The sequence below is a fragment of the Rhinatrema bivittatum genome, chromosome 10, assembly GCF_901001135.1.
Source record: "Rhinatrema bivittatum chromosome 10, aRhiBiv1.1, whole genome shotgun sequence".
Taxonomy (NCBI): Eukaryota; Metazoa; Chordata; class Amphibia; order Gymnophiona; family Rhinatrematidae; genus Rhinatrema; species Rhinatrema bivittatum.
The window spans coordinates 27,263,550-27,286,234 of record NC_042624.1 but is presented as its reverse complement, the minus strand read 5'-3'; the positions used below and the strand labels follow the sequence as shown (position 1 = coordinate 27,286,234).

At 46.5% G+C, this 22,685-nt stretch overlaps 1 protein-coding gene across 7 annotated transcripts in view; it reads right to left on the bottom strand.

Annotated features, from left to right (window-relative positions):
* DNM3 (dynamin 3) overlaps positions 1-22,685 on the bottom strand; it is a 694,116-nt gene that overhangs the window by 258,031 nt on the left and 413,400 nt on the right. For all 7 annotated transcript variants that reach the window (XM_029617605.1, XM_029617606.1, XM_029617601.1 and 4 more), the window contains one exon: positions 21,934-22,043. In XM_029617605.1, coding sequence (XP_029473465.1) covers positions 21,934-22,043 — 110 coding nt within the window. The remainder of the gene's footprint in view (positions 1-21,933; positions 22,044-22,685) is intronic.

Here is a 22,685-nt window from a genome sequence, read left to right as displayed (position 1 = left end):
TGATATGAAGCTATGCGTGAAATCAACATAGCTCCATGATAAACCTTTCGTCCCACACTATCCAGGAATTTATTGTCCTTGGTAGGTGGAGTAGAAGAATGTGGTTTCAGACGCTTGGCCTTCTTTTGTGCGGACTCAACCACAACAGAGCGATGATCCAGTTGAGGCTTTTGAAAACCTGGTGCTGACTGGACAAGGTATGTGGAGTCAGCCTTCTTGTTGACTGGGGAAACAGAGGAAGGAGATTCCCAGTTTTTCTTGAGCAGATCCAAAAACACCTGGTGAATAGGAATAGAAGCGATGATTTTTGGAGCATCCAGAAATTGAAGCAGTTCCATCATCTGGTGTCTGTCATCAGCTTCAGATTGTAGTTGAAAAGGTACAACTTCTGACATCTCTTTCACAAAATTAATGAAAGATAGATCCTCAGGAGGAGATCTTTTTCTACTCTCTGTAGGAGAAGGTGGCGAAGGCAAATCTGTGTCAGAAGAAGTATCATCATCATCACTCCAGGTATCGTAGGGATCATGTGGGGCTTGTAGCCCTGATGGACCTGGCTGAGGCTCGGAAGGCATCGATGGAAACAGAGGTGGAATCGGTGCGGTAGGTGGAACCAGAAATGGCATCGATGGCTTCGGTGCTGCCGATGGAATCGGTGCCTGGCGCGGAATCGATGGAGCCGAAGGATAAATCGGTGGAGAAATACCAGAAGGTACCGATGGAACTACCCCGGAAGGGGGAAGTCGAAACGGTGTTTCTCCTGCTGATGAGAAACCAGTCGGAGACGGTGGTGTTGTCGATGGCACTGGAATCACCGATGGAAGGGCCGTCATGAGTGCCTCCATGCGGCTCAGTAGCGGTGCTAGCGCTTGCACCAACGGCTCGGTGGATGGTTCCCTCCTCGGTGGCGAAGCCGGTGCCGGCATCGGTGCCGGGGGCAGCACTGGAACCGGTGCCGGAGACGGTGTCGATGGAGGTTGTAATTTCTTCATCGCTTTCTCGATGGCCTCCTGGACCAGCCGGTCCAGTTCTGCCCGGAGACCAGGGGTAACCATACCCGGCTCGACGGGAGAGGGAGGCTGAGGCAGGGCCGGAGGGACCACCGTAACCGGTGGGATCACGGCCCCCACACCCCGAGAGGGTGAGGGTTTCCTCGATGCCGGCGAACGAGACGTGGAGGGTGTCCGGTCTGTTCGCGACTTCTTTGTCGGTGGCTCGGCTTGAGCGGAGGTCGATGGCTGTGGATCCTCGACAGGCCGAGACTTGTGCCGTCGATGGCGATGCTTTTCTTTCCGATCCCCTCGCCCATCCGGGGAAGGGACAGGAGTCGACGGCCGAGAAGCGATCGATGGCGGACGGTCACCGGAGGGTTGACGATGGTGGTACAACTTCGGTGCCAGTTCCGAGGACGTCGATGCTATCGATGGCGTTGGGGTGGGTGCATGGAAGAGGAGCCCCATCTTCTCCATCCTGGCTTTGCGACCTTTGGGTGTCATTAAGGCACATTTGGTGCAAGTCAGGACATCATGCTCACTACCCAAACACATTACACAAACCCTGTGGGGGTCTGTGATGGACATAGTCCGGGTACAATCCGGACAACGACGGAACCCCGTTGCCATGGCTGGAAGCCAAAATTTAGGCTGGGGATCGGTAAGTGCCAACAGGCCTCGAGGGCCAAAATCGACGGTAGTCGATGGAAAAGGCAAAAAACTTACCGGGTTCCGTAAGATGACTAAAAATTTGTCGAAGGGAGACCCCTGAGGGGCAAATTTTCTTAGGAAATTAATTTCCAAATTCCTGTCAGGAACGTGGTTAGAGAGCTCCTTTCACCGCGTGGCAACTGCTGCGCGGAAAAAAGAAGACTGAAGGGAGACCCCTGCTGGCTGCAGGGTCAGTGCCTTGCTGGGCATGCCCAGTAGGGGCCAGTCAAAGTTCTGTTTAAACTTTGACAGAAGTTTTCCGTGGTGGGCTCCATCCTCGATGTCACCCATTTGTGAGGACTACCATCCTGCTTGTCCTGTGAGAACATATTGATTTCTCTGCAGAGCCCGTCTCTCTCTCTGGAAATTACCTATACAATATGGTAGCCTGGAAATTATCCTAAACATGCCCCTTTTTTTTTTCTCGTGGGCACTATTTCTGCTATAAATATAGCATTTTGATAAATCTAGGGGTTAGATGGCAAACATCAGCACTGTCCCAGAACACTACTATCCCACCTCTCACTTAACCGGCTAACTATTTACCAGATAAAGCAGTGGCCTCTCAGTGCTTCCAAATATTGAAAAAGCACCAGTTAGCCAGATAAGTCCAAACGTATCCAGTTACCAGAGACTAAGAATGAAGAGCAGAAAAAGTCTAATGTGCACTAGACATTCAGGAAAAATTCTCTCTCCATAATTCTTCTGGGGTCATTTTATTGAACTGAATTGATAATACTGCTATGGTACTGATACTACTTAGGAAGGAAGACGTGTGACAGTTCCAGGACTTCACCATGAATTGCCCATTTCATGAATGTTCTGTATAAAAAGGCAGAAGATTTCAATTATCAATCATTAAGTGGTTTTTCAGAGGACAATCTCTCCATCCTTAAAGCAAAGATTCCTCCCCCTAGATTCACTTCTTTAACCGAGCTAAATGCCTATGATGACTGGGAGATTTTGCAAAAATATATCATTTAAAGTATTTAAAGCTATACACAATAAAGCAATCATGACCCCTCAAGGCTACCAATGGCCAACTTTAAAGAGGATGTCACATATTCTGCATAACATCTAAAATGGATCGGTTTCTTGTCATTTTCATATTTTGTTGCTCTGCTTTAAATGGAAACCTAAAGTATGCATTCATTTTAGGCAGACCTTAACACTTCAGGCACTATATTAAACCCTTGGATTATGCTTATGCTATATACAGACTCATTCTTCATGCACAAGTAGGCCAGTTAGCCATAAGCATGACTCTTCAGTCAAAAGTCTCAGCTGGAGGAGGATGTGACGTCATCCCAGCAAATGGCTGGTTAACCCCGCGGCTCTCGCCAGACATCAGCTTAATCGCCTGACATCGGGTACCCTGACTAGTGCTTAGAGACGCAAAGACCTCTCCCGCTCGTGGGAATCCCGGCAGATGTCGCACAAAAGGAAACCGGTAGATTTAAAAAAGTTTTCTTATAATAAATTGCCGGTAGAAGGAGAGCCCCTAGGTGACAATATGGCGGGCGCAGGGCTCGAGGCGGCGGAAATCGTGGGGGAGGGCACGGACGGCCCGGCGGACGACAGCGCGATCCCCACTAAGGGGGAGATGAAGGGCTGGTTTGCCGAAATAAAATCCGAAATCGCGGCGAAAACTGAGGTCCTTATGACCTCTATTGAAGAGCTCAAGGAGGACCTTGCCGAACATGGCCGCCGCCTTTTTGAGGTTGAAACTCGAGCGGAAACAAATAGCGCGGACCTGAAGGAACAGCAAGCAACGTTACATACCCTGCAAGATGACATGGAACGCCTGAGAGACAAAATGGAGGATTTAGAAAACCGGTCTCGGCGCCATAATCTTCGGTTTCGGGGCATCCCGGAGGGCCCTGAGTATACTGACTGCCTGGATACTGTGGCACAGATTAGCACCATGCTCCTTGCTGCAGGCGCGGGAACCGCTACCCCGGAGCAGGTGGTGGAAGTGAAAATTGCACGTGCCCACAGAGTTTATGGCCCCCGGGTGAATAATCTGCCTAAGGACATTATTGCTTGTTACCACGAATTTGCTGTTAAAGATAAAATCGCTAACATAGCTCGGCAGCAACCCAGCTGGAAATGGCGGGGCCATGAGGTCATGATTTTTGTCGATCTCTCACCTATTACGATACAGAAGAGGCGGGACTTTAAACCAGTCACGGACCTCCTACGCAAGGAAAATATCAGGTACAGGTGGCTGTTCCCATTTGGGATCAACTTTTCTCTGAAAGGTGAAGCTCATAGGGCGAAAACGCCGGCGGAGGCCTCCACAATCTTGCGTGCAGCAGGATACCCTGAGATCCTGGGCTTAAATGTTCTTCCAAAGCAACCTGTGCGGAATGAGGGCTCTCAGCGCTGGCAACGGGTGACCAGAGGAGATAAAAGGCTGCGGCGGCAGCCAGATTCATTGCCACAGAGCTGAGCTTGAGCTGGGTGAGATAACAAGGGAGCTGATTTGGGCTAATTGATTTTCTCTGCGCCGCAGTACTGCTGCAGTCCAGTACTGGACGGCCAACCTGGACATAAGGTGCAGGTTCCAGTTATGGCAGCTTGCAATATGGACCGGTTTGTTTACAGTTGTGCCCTTCCTGGTTCTTCTTACCATTTTCATGCTCTGCTGTAAAGTTCTGAGTTATACAGTTTAATGGTTGGGGATGCTCTAATATGTCAGAAACTGTTTTATTAAAAGTCTTAGATGTCAATGGGGGACGGCTATGAAGGGATGATTGACTCCTCCCTTATTCAGACAGCATGGCCCTGGACTAGGGAACAGGCTGTGGGGGAGGTGGGAAAGCGGGGAGGGTTGTTAGAGGGTAGAATCTCTTATATGACTTTTGCAAAGGAGGACACTTGGTACACAGAGACTCACAGACTAACTATTACTCTGGAATGGCGGGGACAGCAGGTGACATTCATGGGGCTCCTAATATCTGGCTTTTTCTTACCATGACGGCCTTCAATATTATGTCCCTCAATGTAAAGGGACTGAATTCACCTTACAAACGGCAATCTCTGTTCGATGACTTACATTTCCATCACACTAAGATTGCCTTTGTACAAGAAACCCATTTAAAGAAGAGATATGAGCGTTTACTTAAACATTCTAGCTTTCCTAGACAGTACTGGGCTGCTAGGCCTCTGGCCCGAAAGTACTTGGGCGTGGGGATTTTAATGCATAAAGATCTGATATATGAAGAAATCTTATGCCGGGCGGACCCGGAGGGAAGACACCTCTTATTGGTTATTGCTATTGGGGGGGAAAAATACACCCTCATTAGTTCATATGGCCCTAATGTGGGGCAGGGTATCTACCTGGATGGACTGTCGCGGCTTATTGACCTGTGGGCAGAGGGCCACATAATCTTGGGCGGTGATTTTAATTTGACCGCAGACCCTCGATTGGATAACTCTCACTCTAAACCACTGCTTAGTCGGCGGGAGCGCCAGGTTTTCCGCCGTTTCTTAAGGCATCATGGTTTAGTTGATGTGTGGAGGGTCTGGCATCCTAAATCTAGGAATTACACCTTCTTTTCTAAAGTACATAAAACATACTCGCGTATCGATTACTTGTTAGTAGACAAGGGTTGTTGTGCTCAGGTTATCGCCCCGTCCCTGGGCCCGATTACATGGTCTGATCATGGTCCTGTGTTTATGGATTTCCATTTCTCTGGGTATGATAAAGGCCAAAAGTATTGGAGACTTAATGACAGTCTCCTTGAAGATGAGGATTTTTGCACCCAACTATATGGGGATATTCAGGAATATTTCCAACTTAATGAGGCCCCTAATATTGCCCCCACAGTTTTATGGGATTGTCTAAAAGCGGTGCTGCGAGGCAAGCTTATTGCAAGGGGTGCTTACGTCAAGAAATGTAAACAAAGGGAAAAAGTTGATGTCTTAATGCACTTGCAACGACTGGGGCGTGAGCATTTGGTTACTGGGTCCGAGAGTCTCTTAGAGCAAATAGATGCTCTGCGCCAGCGCTTGGCAGATTTGGAAGCGGCGTCTATAGCATATAACTTGACTCGCAGCAAGCAGCTATACTATGAAGGGGGAAACAAGGCAGGTAGACTGTTGGCAAGAAAATTGAAGGTTCAACAGGCCCAGACTACTATTGTAAAATTAAAGGACGAACATGGGACAATGTTAACCTCCAATGCAGACATCCGGAAACGATTTCTCCGCTTTTACACGGAACTCTATGCTCCTAAACCTGCTACCTCTCAGGAGGAGCTGGAGGCCTACTTTCACCATATAACCTTACCGCAAGTCTCCTCGGAGGCCCAATTATTCTTAACCCGAGACATCACCGCAGCGGAGGTGACTTGGGCCATCAAGTCGTTGAAATTGGGCAAGTCGCCCGGACTCGATGGCTACACGGCTACATTTTATAAGAAATTTATTACGCTATTGGTCCCACCGTTGGTTACCCTATTTAATTCATTGCAGGGGCCGGTCGCGCTCTCCCGGGAGGATAATATGGCTGGGATAACACTGCTGGTGAAACCGGGCCGTGACCCCACCGTGTGCGGTTCTTATCGTCCCATTTCCTTAATTAATCTTGATATGAAATTGTTAGCGAAAATTTTAGCTAATAGACTTAATGCTTCCCTACCCGGTTTGATTCATCCCGATCAATCTGGCTTTATTCCCGGTCGTATGGCGTCAGATAATGTCCGCAAAACGGTTGATGCCATGGGATGGGCTCGCTCGCACGACATTCCAATGCTCCTGTTAGCCATCGATGCCGAAAAGGCTTTCGACTATGTGCATTGGCCATTTTTGTTTCACACCTTGCGATTATTTAATTTAGGGGACAAGTTTATTACTTGGATTCAAAAATTATATGACGCCCCCACAGCTTGCTTAAAGATTAATGGGGGGTATTCATCTCCTTTTGCGGTTGGTAGAGGGACCCGACAGGGATGTCCGCTTTCCCCCTTACTTTTTGCGCTCTTTTTGGAGCCTTTTGCTCATCACATTCGGGCTAATCCCTTGATTACTGGTGTGCGGGTGGGAGACTTTTCTTCCAAAATGTCTCTTTTTGCAGATGACATTTTGTTCACCATTGCTGACCCCCTTTGCTCTTTACGGGCTGTCTCAGCAGAGCTAGATGCCTTTAGCAAGGTTTCGGGGTTCTCTGTTAACTGGGATAAATCGGAACTGTTAAATGTCACTGCATCCTCTGACCTGCGGGCCCAAGTTGCCATCGAGTTCCCTTTTAAGTGGGCTATTCACAAACTGAAGTATTTGGGGGTCTATTTAGGTACGGAACAGGATCTTTTTCACTTGAATTACATACCGCTTATGGACAGAATCTATAAAGACCTGGAGGAGTGGGACAGGTATCACATTTCCTGGCTGGGGAGACTAGCTGTGTTACAGATGAACATTTTGCCTCGGATGCTGTACTTACTACAGACATTACCCATAGTTATTCCGGTTAAGCTGCTAGATAAATGGCAAAAGAGGCTTAATAAATACTTATGGAAGGGGAGACGACCCCGGATTGCCCAGAGGACATTATATTTGCCGAAATATAGAGGAGGGCTGGGTGTGCCTAATCTGGCCCGGTACCACGGAGCAGCCCATTTGAAAGCGGCCATAGAGTGGCATGATCCCAGACAGAGTAAACCATGGGTGCGTCTTGAGCAAGCTCTGTTGGGTAGCTTCCCTCTCACAGCGTTGTTATGGCAAACCAAGGTCTCTCGGTGTGCCAGCCTGACATTACCTGAGACTGTGGCATCCACTCTAACTGTTTGGGACCGCTGGAAGAGAACATTAGTGGGGTCACAAGGGTACTACCACAGTACTCACTTATTTTATCATAAGGAGTTTCGTCCGGCTGGCAATCCGAAAGCGTTCAAATCCTGGATAGATAAGGGTATACTTCAATGGGCGCAACTATGGTCTCCTGGGGGGTTGGCAACGTTCCCTACCCTCTGTCGACAATATCAGCTGGGGTCCGTAGATCGTTTTAGATATTTACAAGTTAGACACTTTTTTGTCAGGCATCGGATAGCAGGGGACCTTGCAAAGGGTATTACTTCGTTTGAAAGTATGTGCCGTCAAGCTCACTTGGTTACCAAACATATTTCCAATTTATATGGATTATTAAGTGATGATTTTGTGCTGTCTGCATCTCATATACAAGCTTGGCATGTGGATTTACAATGTGAACGGACTAAGGAGGAATGGCTGCGGACTTTTCACCTTCTCCGGAAGGGACTGATTTCTACCCAGCACATAGAAAATGGTTACAAGGTATTCTTCCGCTGGTATATCACTCCATGCCTTCTTCAGCGATACTCACCTAGCGCCCAGGGACTTTGCTGGAAACTTTGTCAGGAGAGAGGTACTTTCTTCCATCTCTGGTGGCAATGTGTTAAAATACAACAGCTCTGGTCATCTATATCGACTTGGATATCTACGATTTTGCATGCACGTATAGTGCTTACCCCTGCACAAGCATTACTGAATGAGGAACTCCCAGACACTTCAAGATTTTGTAACCATTTTATTAAATACGTAGTCACTGCGACCAGATGCGCTATAGCTCGTAATTGGAAGGATCCTAGAGTGCCCACATTATCAACGGTACAGACATTGGTATTACACACACATACCTTGGGAAAGATCACAGCGTATCGCCATAAGACCATCTATAACTTTTCTAGGGTTTGGGGCCCTTATGAACGCTGGGTCAGGAACTCTGTCGTTCCTTAAGGGTGGGTGCTTGTTGATCCTTAGGCTCGGGTGCGGGGCTACCTCCGTCTCTGTCTTGGGTTCACTGACTTGAATGGGTCTTCTTATCAGTTTGTGGCTGCTGTTCTACCATGGAATTCCGTATTACCCATGTCTCTTTCTGTCTTGCTGTTCATTGGCATGTTAATTGCTTACCAAGTGTCTCAATGTCTTGCATTAGCTACCTCAACAGGGAGGGGGGAGGGACGGGGTATTAGCAGGGGGATATATGACTGAAATGGCTGTTTGTTACAAAGTGTATTTACATTCTTTGTTTTATTATGGTTGCATTTTCTTATGCACTTGATGCATTTCTGTTCTGTTCTTAGCCAATAAAAGATATAAATATAAAAAAAAAAAAAAAAAAAAAAAAAAAAAAAGTCTCAGCTGATCAGCTCCTTGGTCTTATGGAGTGCCAGGTGACCTACCAGAGGAGAGTCATGGCATATATGGAGGGCATCCAGATGAGGAGATCTTTCAGGTACATACAGCTTGTACCTCTTATATACACACCCTTCTCACTGGCTCCATTTGCCCTTGTTTCCTGCCTCCGTTACTTACTGATATTGAGTTTGGCTGAATTAATCTTTGAGCAATTTCATTCTGATTAGTTCTACGATATCCCAACATTTTCTGGTCAAAAGATGGAGGTAGCTGCTGGAAACTCCTGTGATATCTCTTTTTGCTAAGATAGAAGAAGGCTAGGGCATGGACAAAGATAGGGCAGGGTGTGAACAAGGCAGGAACGAGGTACAGACAAGGCAGGAACAAGATGCAGGAATAGCAACACACATTGAGACCCAAGTGACACCAGAGTACCTATTGCTGAGGCATTAAAAATGTGTCCAGGTCAGCCTTAAGAAGGGAAGGGCAGCTGATGTCATCAAAGGGCGCTGTGGGGACTTTCCTGCCATGGCCCCTATATGAGCTGGTACGTTGGGCACATGCCTTAGAGTCTGAATGGAGGTGGCATGGGCAGTTGCCATTCCACGCTCGGCAGCATTCCTGCTGCGAGGATATTGGGGCCTGTCAGCAGTGTAGGGATGAGTGCTGCAGTTCACTGGGCTATCCCGCAAGCTGCTAAACATAACACAAATAGTAACTTTTACTAACAAAGTATTAATCAGTCTATTTTCCTATTTCACACACAATTCTAACACTAACAAACAAATACTAACCTTAAAACTAGCAAACAATATAAGCAGCCAATAATAGTTTAACTCTCCAATAACATTTTTTTTATCATGATTTAAGCACTCTAAACCCTGTAAGTCCAGTTTACCAACAGCAGATGAAGGTTCTGCTGTCAGCACTCCCTCTGGACTATCATCAGAATATAGTCATCCCCTCCGTCCACCACCCTGCCTTGCTATTCTGAGGGCCAGGCCAGTAAATTAAGACAAAATCAAATGAAGAAAAAAAGAACGACCAGTGACCTTGCTAGGAGTTCATATTTTGTGTGCTTCTCAGGTATTCTAGATTCTTGCTGTTGGATTTGATGCTAAGCCCCTTCCAGGCGGTGCCGCTACTCCTTAACAACTGTTTTAATTGCGAGTAGCTCCTGATCATAGATGTGATCATTCTTTTCATTGGCAATTGATAGAAGAAAGCACAGTGGTGCAGAAGATCCCTAATCTCCTTCCTCTGGGACAAGACTGCACTGACAGCTTCTCTGTACGCATCAGGAATTTAGGATCCGGATGCACTAAGACAAGGGCTGAGGTAAATGTCCTTTTCAAGTTGCAAAACGATGACTGTTACTCCAAGGCCCACCTGAGTTTGTTTTTTTTTCAAAATATTTCAGTCAATATGGCTGCTATTTTAGAAAACCCCTGTATGAAACGCTGGTAAAAACTGCAATCTCCAAAGAACACTATTTCCCTGATATTCTTTGGAGCAGGCCAGTCCATCATGGCGGTGACCTTGCGGGGGTTCATTTGTAAGCTTTCTTTCCCTGAAACAATCCACACACACACACAAAAAAAAAAAATCACGCCATAAACGTAGAACAATTCCAACTCCTCCCATAAGAACTGTCAGTTCTTTTCTCTGCAAATGCTGTAAAAACAGTTCCAATACTACAAAGGAACAGAGTTCAACTACAAATTTCCTCATTCCAAAGAAAAGTGGTGGTCTCTGCCCCATCTTAGACCTCAGAGATCTCAACAAATCTGAAGAAAGAAAAGTTCAGGATAAACTCTTTAGGGAAAATCCTCCCTCAGTTGGAGATCAACAATTGACTAATGTCTTTAGACCTTAAGGATGCGTATGCGCATATTACAATTCACAAAAATCACAATGTTTTCTGCATTCCACCACAGCTCAACGATCATTACCAACATCGAGTTTTTCCGTTTAGCCTCTCCACTGCGCCCAGGGTATTTACAAAATGTATTGCAGTGGTTGCTGCTCATCTAAGAAAGAGCAATTTGTTTATCAATATTTGGACAACTGGATCATATCCAATCATGCTCTTCAAGACACTCATTTCCCCACACTTTGAATGATGAATACCCTCGAATCCCCAGAATTCATCAATAATTTTCTAAAATGGTGAGATTACTTACCTGATCTCATTTTCCTTAGTGTAGACAGATGGACTCAGAACAAGTGGGTATAGTGTGCTATTGCTAGCAGTTGGAGACGGATCTGACGTCAGCACGGGTACATATACCCCCACAGGAAGTGAAGCTCTTCAGTAATCTTCCTTGCAAAAGCTGTTATGGATATATGTGTACTGACAATCAATGAAATATTAAAAACAGGATTCCCCTGACCGATTGATAGGAGCTGGAGACCGCCAGCATTCCCAACCGGAAGGCGTTGACACCTGGCAGAGTGGACGCACTCATGTAAGAAGTGATAAGGCTTACCTTGAATTGGTGAAACCAATGTAGACAGGCAGCTGGGCGGGATGCTGAGTCCATCTGTCTACACTAAGGAAAACGAGATTATCAGGTAAGTAATCTCACCATTTCCTGTCGTGTAGCCAGATGGACTCAGAACAAGTGGGATGTACAAAAGCTTTACTCCCGGACTGGGCAGGAAGCTGCCTGAGGACCGTGTAATACTGCCCTCGCAAATCATGTGTCCTCCCTGGCCTGGACATCCAGACGGTAGAACCTGGAGAAGGTATGGAGGGAGGACCACGTCGCCGCTTTACATATTTCTGCAGGCGACAGCATCCTAGATTCTGCCCAAGATGCTGCTTGGGCTCTGGTAGAATGAACCTTGACTTGAAGAAGCGGTGACTTCCCGGCCTCTACGTAGGCCGCTCTGATGACTTCTTTAATCCAGCGGGCGATGGTGGGCCGAGAGGCCGCTTCACCTTGTTTCTTCCCGCTGTGAAGGACGAACAGATGGTCAGTCTTTCGTACTGTTTCTGTCATTTCCAGATATCTGGGCAGCAATCTGCCGATGTCGAGATGGCGTAGCAAACGCCCTTCTTCAGATTTCTTCAAACCTACCGTGGTTGGCAAGGATATGGTTTGGTTGAGGTGAAATTGTGAGACTGCCTTCGGCAAGAAGGATGGAACCATGCGAAGATGGATAGCCTCAGGAGTGATTCTGAGAAAAGGATCACGGCAAGACAGTGCTTGTAGCTCTGAGATGCGGCGTGCTGAACATACAGCCAGCAAGAACACCATCTTCAAAGTGAGAGAACGGAGAGTAGAAAATAGAAAGTAGATTGGAAACACGCTCAGCGAGCGTGCAGGCTCTCCAAACTGCTTTGGAGACGGAAATTACTGAAGAGCTTCACTTCCTGTGGGGGTATATGTACCCATGCTGATGTCAGATCCGTATCCAACTGCTAGCACGAGCACACTATACCCACTTGTTCTGAGTCCATCTGGCTACACGACAGGAAATTCAATTTGGAGCTGACTCATATAATAGATTGCAAACTGGCTAAAAGACAGGAAACAGAGAGTAGGATTAAATGGACAATTTTCTCAGTGGAAGGGAGTGGGCGGTGGAGTGCCTCAGGGATCTGTTTTGGGACCCTTTCTTTTCAATATATTTATAAATGATCTGGAAAGAAATACGACAAGTGAAATAATCAAATTTGCAGATGATACAAAATTGTTCAAAGTAGTTAAATCACAAGCAGATTGTGATAAATTGAAGGAAGACCTTGTGAGACTGGAAAATTGGGCATCAAAATGGCAGATGAAATTTAATGTGGATAAGTGCAAGGTGATGCATATAGGGAAAAATAACCCATGCTATAGATACACAATGTTAGGTTCCATATTAGGTGCTACAACCCAAGAAAGAGATCTAGGCATCATAGTGGATAACACATTGAAATCGTTGGTTCAGTGTGCTGCGGCAGTCAAAAAAGCAAACAGAATGTTGGGAATTATTAGGAAGGGAATGGTGAATAAAACGGAAAATGTCATAATGCCTCTGTATCGCTCCATGGTGAGACCACACCTTGAATACTGTGTACAATTTTGGTCACCGCATCTCAAAAAAGATATAATTGCGATGGAGAAGGTACAGAGAAGGGCTACCAAAATGATAAGGGGAATGGAACAGCTCCCCTATGAGCAAAGACTAAAGAGGTTAGAACTTTTCAGCTTGGAGAAGAGACGGCTGAGGGGGGATATGATAGAGGTCTTTAAGATCATGAGAGGTCTTGAATGAGTAGATGTGACTCGGTTATTTACTCTTTCGGATAATAGAAAGACTAGGGGGCACTCCATGAAGTTAGCATGTGGCACATTTAAAACTAATCGGAGAAAGTTCTTTTTTACTCAACGCACAATTAAACTCTGGAATTTGTTGCCAGAGGATGTGGTTAGTGCAGTTAGTATAGCTGTGTTTAAAAAAGGATTGGATAAGTTCTTGGAGGAGAAGTCCATTACCTGCTATTAATTAAGGTGACTTAGATAATAACCACTGCTATTACTAGCAGCAGTAACATGGAATAGACTTAGTTTTTGGGTACTTGCCAGGTTCTTATGGCCTATATTGGCCACTGTTGGAAACAGGATGTTGGGCTTGATGGACCCTTGGTCTGACCCAGTATGGCATGTTCTTATTTCATAGCAGCCTGTTATGATGGCATAGTCAGCTGGAGGTGTGACCCTGAGGCCAGGAATAGCCGGTACTCTTGTAAGGTGAGACTGACATGTTCCAATTAGTGGTAAGGCATCCTCTGTTTGCAGTGACCCCTTTCCCTTGGTTTGAACCCGTGTGTACTGGTGCCTGGCAAGACTTAAGCAGAAGGCCCAAAACCAGAACTAAACAGGATCACAGTCTGGAGCACAGGTAAACACTGGAAACCAGAGATTATATGAAACAAATCAGTAGATCCAAAGTAGCAAGGAATATGCTGGAGTCAATGCAGAGAAAGGAACTTAAGAGACAGGATTCCCACAAGAGGGCCAGAGAATGAAAACCAACCTGGCAACCTGCTGACTGGAAGCCTGGAATAAATATGCAGCTCCCTAATTTACGGCCAGATTTTAAATGCCCTGCGCGCCTATTTTGCATAGGCCGCCGGCGCGCACAGAGCCCCGGGACGAGCGTAAGTCCCGGGGCTTCGTAAAAGGGGCGTGTCGGGGGCGTTGCGTAAATGACGCGGAGTTTCGGGGGCATGACGTGGCGTTTCGGGGGCAGGCACGGGAGCATGGCGCCGGCCCGGGGGCGTGGTCGAGGCCTCTGGACCAGCTCCTGGATTGGGTGATGGCGCGCCAGCAGCCTGCTGGCGCGCGCAGATTTACGTCTGCTTTCAGCAGGCGTAAATCTACCAACAAAGGTAAGGGGGGGGTTTAGATAGGGCTGGGGGGGTGGGTTAGGTAGGGGAAGGGAGGGGAATGTGGGGTGAGGGCGAAGGAAAGTTCCCTCCGAGGCCGCTCCGAAATCGGAGCGGCCTCGGAGGGAACAGGCAGCGCGCGCTGGGCTCGGCCTGCGCAGGTTGCACAAATGTGCACCCCCTTGCGCGCGCTGACCCCGGATTTTATAAGATACGCGTGGCTACACGCGTATCTTATAAAATCCAGCGTACTTTTGTTCGCGCCTGGTGCGCGAACAAAAGTACGCGCTCGCGCAAAATTATAAAATCTACCCCTTAGTGTATAGAGCCAAATTGGTGCAGGGGACACATTTGTTCCAGGGCTAAAACCAAGTTCAATAAACGCAAATCCTTTAACCCAGGGAATGGAATCTTTCAGTGAGGGGGAGACTGAACCTCCAGGGCCCAAGGCGTACAGAAGGAATAGTCTCTCACTCTTTCTCACAAGCATGTACTCATTGTTAGATATCTTTGCTGACCACCTCCAGCCCCCAAAACACACTGGACACTCGAATGAGGTGTTCCAGACTCAAAATTTTGCTGTAAAAAAATCTTGAAACTCAATCAGATGATACTCTTCAATTAATACTTTTGGTCTCAGTCCTGCTCACCTGAGGAAATATCTGCCCGTAGTTTAGGACAGGAGTGCAGATTATCTTTTTTCTGCCCTTCTCCAGGTGGGGGGGGGGGAGGGGGAGAGGAATCTTCCCAAAGGCAGGCTGTTGCGTCCGGTCTCAGACGACTTCGACCCTTGTGCCTCACCTTTTTCTCTGCTCTCCCCGCTAGCCTTGGGAAGATGGCTACCGCTGCGTCTGCAAACCGCATTCTCTGGCGTCCTCGGAACGGCTATGGCAAAGCCTCACACCATGTTTCTCCTAGGGCCTCCTAGGGTGTGCGTGCGCACGCCACCCACGTCTTTATCCACAGCATGGCGGGAACCTCGGGGGCATCCACCTCAAGTGACGTCACGCCATCCGGGTATTTAGCCTATGCTTGTTTGCTAGCTAATTGAGATACCAAGGACTGGAACATGGGATTGGACTCGGTCTATGCTACTCCGCCGCTTCCGTGCTGCCGCTGGAAACTCTCTCTGCCCTTCGGGGTATTCTCTAACCTGGGTATCCGCTCCTCGGGGGTCCTCTGCTTTCTTTCAAGTGCCTTTGAAGATGTAAATAACTGTCCTTTATTTACCCATTGTATCCCACTTCTTTCATATCACCTCTCAGCCGTCTCTTTTCCAAGCTGAAGAGCCCCAGCATGCGTAGCCTCTCATCATGGGAGAGATGTTCCATCCCCTCTATCATTTCTGTTACCGCCTTCTACATCTCTTCTAGTTCTGCTGTGTCTTTCTTGAGATGGGACAACCTGAACTGCACTCAACACACAAGAGGGCAGATATTAAAAGCTATGCGCAGGCATAGATTTGTGTGCACAACCCAGCGCGCACAAATCTATGCCCAATTTTATAACATGCGCGAGCATGGGGAAAGACCAACCTGATTGGAGAGAGGGGAAAGAGGTCCCAAAAGGCAGGGCTGGGGGAAATTCTATGCCTTCATTCCAGAAAGCGGGTGTCTCTCACACTTTGTTGTGTCTGTTCAGGTTATCTGTTTTTTTTTTAACCAGTTATGTTGCCTCCAATCCTAATACTTTTGTTGTGCCCATCGGTCGCAGACTACTGCGACCTCTCATGCTCACCTCTTTTTTTCACTGCACCATCACATCTAGGACGAGTGGTGACCTCCGCCAGTCACCGCCGACCTCCCTGGTGTTCCCGGGACGGCGTGGGTGCTGCCGACCACCATCTTGCTTCTGGAGTCACATAGGCGCGTGCACGCATGGGCCAGCTATAAGAACATAAGAACATAAGAAAATGCCATACTGGGTCAGACCAAGGGTCCATCAAGCCCAGCATCCTGTTTCCAACAGTGGCCAATCCAGGCCATAAGAACCTGGCAAGTACCCAAAAACTAAGTCTATTCTATGTAACCATTGCTAATGGCAGTGGCTATTCTCTAAGTGAACTTAATAGCAGGTAATGGACTTCTCCTCCAAGAACTTATCCAATCCTTTTTTAAACACAGCTATACTAACTGCACGAACCACATTCTCTGGCAACAAATTCCAGAGTTTAATTGTGCGTTGAGTAAAAAAGAACTTTCTCCGATTAGTTTTAAATGTGCCCCATGCTAACTTCATGGGGTGCCCCCTAGTCTTTCTACTATCCAAAAGAGTAAATAACCGATTCACATCTACCCGTTCTAGACCTCTCATGATTTTAAACACCTCTATCATAACCCCCCTCAGTCGTCTCTTCTCCAAGCTGAAAAGTCCTAACCTCTTTAGTCTTTCCTCAAAGGGGAGTTGTTCCATTCCCCTTATCATTTTGGTAGCCCTTCTCTGTACCTTCTCCATCGAAATTATATCTTTTTTGAGATGCGGCGACCAGAATTGTACACAGTATTCAAGGTGCGGTCTCACCATGGAGCGATACAGAGGCATTATGACATTTTCCGTTTTATTCATCATTCCTTTTCTAATAATTCCCAACATTCTGTTTGCTTTTTTGACTGCCGCAGCACACTGCACCGACGATTTCAATGTGTTATCCACTATGACATCTAGATCTCTTTCTTGGGTTGTAGCACCTAATATGGAACCCAACACTGTGTAATTATAGCATGGGTTATTTTTCCCTATATGCATCACCTTGCACTTATCCACATTAAATTTCATCTGCCATTTGGATGCCCAATTTTCCAGTCTCACAAGGTCTTCCTGCAATTTATCACAATCTGCTTGTGATTTAACTACTCTGAACAATTTTGTGTCATCTGCAAATTTGATTATCTCACTCGTCGTATTTCTTTCCAGATCATTTATAAATATATTGAACAGTAAGGGTCCCAATACAGCTATGTACACGTTATGGCGGGAACTCGGGGGTGTCCTCTCTGGATGACGTAGCCTCGCTACCTGTAGTTAAGCAGACCATCCCTGTACACTGACGAGTTAGCAAGGAGTTTCCTCATCTGCCACAGTACCCAAGAGTCCACCCAAACACCTCAAAACCATAACACAGGCAAAGGAATCCACAAACTTTTCAAAAAATGAACTCTTCAAAAATGCTCCAAACTGAGACAAACCATGATAGACTGGTTGGTTACTGAGCCAGGGATCTGCCTCTGAACCTCTCCCTAGTATCAAGCTGGGAGTCTTTCCACCGACTCTCTTCCTCCTACAAACTTAACCAAAAATTGCCATACTACACTAAGCATCCTCCTGCAGTTAAGCAGGTGGGAAACACCATCTTCAGCAATCCTCAGGGGAGGTGTTTATGCTCCCCCTCCTTACTGCCTATTCAAAGCCTGAGCTAGGGACATCTAGTGAAGACCTAGAGGGTCTCTAACTATTGTATATGGGTCCAGACAGGAAACAAGATGGCCACCAGCAGAAAGTGTGGGCCAAGGAGCTGGGAAGATTGAGCATCTAGTCTCCAAATCCCATAGAGGCTCTTGCTGGAGAGAGGCAAGAATTGCCTATCTCAAACCTGCCTGGATACCACACAAGGAAAAGGATTTTTCCCTCAGCAGAGGGTAGACAAACTGATTATGAGAATTCTAACTTTCACATCACCTAGAGCTGAAAGCAATCTTCAATGCTTTACAATCCCTAGCTAAAGTGGAAAGGGGTGTTAATCCAAACAGACAACCAAATATCAATGTTCTTTATCAATAAACAAGGATAAGCAGGCTCTTTTAATCTCTGAAAAGAGGAATGTAAGATATGGAAATAGGCAATTTCCTAAAGGATGTATCTGATAGCTGTCTCCATGGAAAGCAAAATTAGATAGTTTGTCCTCTAAGTTGCCAACTACAAATGGTCATTGTAACATCAGGTAGCACAGGAAATGTTTCAACTTGGGGGCACTCCGAAGACAGATCTCTTTACGACACCATTCAACAAGGTTCCCACCTACAGCTCCAAAAGACTAACAAGAGATAGTCTAGCAATGAATGCTTTTTTAATCCCATGAAATCAAGGCCTTCTTTATATGTTACCCCCAATTCCACTTATAGCCAAGACAATTCAAAAGTTAAAAGAGAAAACGGTCTAACGGTTTTGATAGCTCCTTTTTGGCCATGTCAAATTTGGTTTCCATGGCTTCAACACCTAACTGTTCAACAACTAATGAAACTGAGAATATTTTCATCCCTAATCACTCAATGCAATGGTAATCTTCTTCATACTAGCTTTCAAACTTTGACTCTGACTGCATGGACGCTGAGTCAGCTAACCTTTTCTATGCAATTGCCTACTGAAGTGAGTAAAGTTATTCTAACATCAAGAAAATGCTCTACTATAAACTTGAATAACTTTAAATGGAAAATACTTTATCTGGTGTTCAAGAGTCAATCAAGACTCTTTTAAATGTCATGCTCCTCTATTACTTCAATTCCTCTTAAGCCTATCTGATTCAGATTTGCAAACTAAGGGCCTCATTTTCCAAGCACTTTACCGCGTGCGATACATTCGCAAATTGCGTTAACAGCTGTTAACGCGATTTGTGAATGCAAATTAGTCATTTGGTATTCAGGGGGCAGAGTTGGGGCGGAGCATATGTAAAGCGGGAACCTGTGTATCGTGTGCGGCGAAACAGCCGCAGTGTTAGCGCGGCTGCTATCGCGGCTAATAACTACAACTCCAACCTCGCGTTATGGACTGCGTTACAGGCCTGAAAAGGATTACCGCCAGCCACGATAGTCCCAGACAGCCTGTTTCAGGCTCCTGGGGGGGGGGGGGGGGGGGAAGAGAGAGAGAGAGAGAGAGAGCGAGCCTTACTATAGTGCCTATGCCCTACATAGGTATTTTAACCCCTATAGGAGGGCCACCTACTAACTCGGGGTGGGGATTAGGTATGAGCGTCGGGGGTTGGGGGCCACTTTCGCATTCCACATGAGACCTACGGACTGAACAGTGGTCTCTAGTGCAGATTTGCTGGCCGTCGGAGTGAGGACGCTCACTCCAAGCGGAGATTTGGCCAACATTCTCTCCACCTAGCATGTTGTTGCCCAGGTAGAGTGTCCATCAAGCTAGGTAGAGAGAACGTTGCCCAAACCACTTCTTGGAGTGAGCGTCCTCACTCCGACAGCCAGCAAATCTGCACTAGAGACCACTGTTCTGTCCGTAGGTCTCATGTGGAATGCGAAAGTGGCCCCCAACCCCCGACGCTCATACCTAATCCCCACCCCGAGTTAGTAGGTGGCCCTCCTATAGGGGTTAAAATACCTATGTAGGGCATAGGCACTATAGTAAGGCGCGCTCTCTCTCTCTCTCTCTCTCTCTCCCCCTCTCTCTCCCCCTCTCCCCCTCTCCCCAGGAGCCTGAAACAGGCTGTCTGGGACTATTGAACTATCGTGCACCGCGATAAAAGAAACCGGCAATTATCGTGCACCGCAATAAAAGACTGAAAGAATCATCGTGCAGTGGGAAAACATCGCGTGCGGCGCTAATGTTTTCGCAAATGGCGAAAACATCGCCGCACACGATGTTTCCCCACTGCACGAAAGAAGCCTCATTTGCATTGGTAACGCCCCCTAATGCGTTACCAATGCGATATTGGAAAATAAGGCCCTAAATCAGTAACATGGGTGTCTGGACTTGGCAATCAGAGCTGGCCTGGAGGGAAAGTGCTTACTTGGAGAGGCAGGGTGAAGAAAAGGTGGCAAAGTCAGAAACTGGAGAATCACCAGGAGAGACACACGGACCAGGAACGCTGGAACTGGACACAGGCAGAAAACTGGAGACTGAACCGTGAAGCAGGAAGCTTTACGTGCAGGAGTGCGGTACATAAATGCAAGGGCAGGAATCTTGGAAACGGAATACTTCAACTAGAACAAGGCTTGAATACTTAGACAAGGCACACGAATCTTGGAAATCAAGAAACAAACAGGAAGCACTTGCAGAGGACAGATGCCAAGATGGCTGTTGACCCAGTAATGTGTGTCCCTCTGAGTATGCCTTAGGAGGCACACCCAGTGCTGGTCCAATCAGATTGCAGAGGCGTGTCTGACTCTCCCAGGAAACAGCAAAATATACTAGAACTCTTAGGAAAGCCAATAAACTCTGCAGCTTCATGGTAGGTTCATGGTCCAGATATCCACATGGATTTCCGATTGTATCTCTTAGTACTATACTCAGACAGGACAACAACTTCAAAGTAAAGTGAAAACTCATCAAGTCAGAGCTACTGTAACTTCCTTAGCTCAGCTTCGCTCTGCTTCCAAAGAAGATATTTGCAAAGCTGGCACCTGGTCTTCTGTCCACATCTTCACTTATCATTACTGCCTAGAAAATGCTTCACGACAAGACATCAGTTTTGATCAAGTAGCTCTCAAAAGTTTAATTCTTTCAACTCTCCTTCCAACTTGATCACATGGGTTGCATGTTTTTCACTACTGATGTAAGAACGTAGCAACATTTTTCATGCAAACCTCAACTTGGGCATCCCACTTGTGTGGCTCATTACAGTCCTGCTTGTCCATGCAGAAAGCAAAGTTGCTTACTTCTAACAGGTGTTCTCTTCAGACAGCAGAACAAATCAGCTGCACAATCCCTTAGAGTAAAAGGGTGCTACAATACTGAGACAACTCCTGTGGTGATGGCTGCACAGGAATATCTCACATGCTCAGAAACCCTTGGGTTTTCTCAGCTTTGGGAGAGCTTTTCCACCTCAGCACTGTCGGATGTCTTCATGCACATGCATGTCTGATTAATCCTGATATCTATGTCACCAATAGCAGCATAAAGAAATTGTTTTTACAATTCTATATCATAATGTCCAGTGGCGGCTTTTCTAAGAATCGCGTGCACATATCCGCAGAAATCCCCCAAGCTTAAAAGAAGAGAAAAGCTCTGGTAGCTGGATATGTGAGGCTGACAGGGCTCCTAAGGTTCCACCAGCCAAAGGAAAAAAGGTAAGAGCCAGGAGACCAGCAGCAGAGCTGCGTGAGACTCCCTAGGTACCATTAGCTGAAGAGGAGAAGAAGCAGCCAGCAAGCAGAGGAGTAAAGGGTGGCAGTGATGGGAAGGAGAGAAGGGGTAGGGGCTGGAGGGGGAGAAATGGAGCTGGGGGAGGAAGTGTCAAGTAGGGTAAATGCTTTGCCGGGTTGCAGCTAGCCTCACAGTATTTCTCAGTTTTGCAAATCATATCTTTTCAACATGCAGCTGCAGTCACACATTTGTAAAATTTCAACCTTCACCAAAATATAATTGATGTCTCCACTGCTCTGTATTTCTTCCTGTGCCAGACGTTCATGTGTGCTGTCTTTAGATATGCACACAGGAACATCACCTGCAGTGCATCATGGGAGGTTAAGGCTCCTGGAAATAATTGGCTACCTTCCCAGGTCCATTTCACTGCTCTTGAAAGTTTAAATTTATTGTCAAACAAAACACCAGAAAATAATCAGGGGATTTACTTTTATGCTTTCCAGTTTGCACGACTTCTCCACCAATGCCACTCCAAAGGTCTCTTTTTCACAAGATGGTGTTTTTGCCAACTACTCCTGACTGGGCTCTCCAAACCCATCTGAGCTTCTTCTTACCTGAGTTCTTTCAGTAAAGCCTTGAAATGCCACTCTGTGTTCCTACCTTTGCTCCGTGTTAAACAGCGCAAAGATGTGCTTGTGGGACATGAAACTCTTTTCCACATCTCGGACCTTCAGGTTGTCCAGGGGAAGCATATACTTCTTCTCTTTCTCCTATTCCAAAACACAAACCAACATCCATAACCAACGAGCCTGTGTTAAAGGAAACGTTTCAAAGCAAATCCTTTTCCAAACATTGTTACACCTAATAATTCAGTTGCCAGATGCACAGAGCCAGTATAAATGCCAAATAATAATATGCATTCAACAAAGAATGCGTCTCCATACTATTTATAGAACCAAAACACATTTTCTCAGCCACATTCAGTACTGGATTAAGAAGGGGCGGTGGGTGGGCATGCAGCAGGCAGATGGGGCAGTTATCTAGGGCCCAAGTCTAGCAAAGGATCCAATACAGGATCAGATTAAGGGTAGGGAGCAGGGTCCATGCTGAGATACCACCTGAGGCCCTTCATTCATCCCTGCCCACATCATCTCATCTCTGGATTTCCATTGTCTACCTAGAAAAATGTATGCAAATCTGGACAGATCTGACATATTCTTAAGTTTCATAAAGGAAGGTTTCTTCTAATCTTCAGTGTTGTAAACCTTTTGCATTTTCTGGTGGGGAATTTGTGGCAGGATTACTAGATAAAAGTAGTAGTAACTGAGCAATAGCCTTATGGTTAGAGCAATGGGCTGAGAGCCAATGGATCTAAGGTTGAAATCCTGCTGATGTTCTTTTTGACCTTGGTC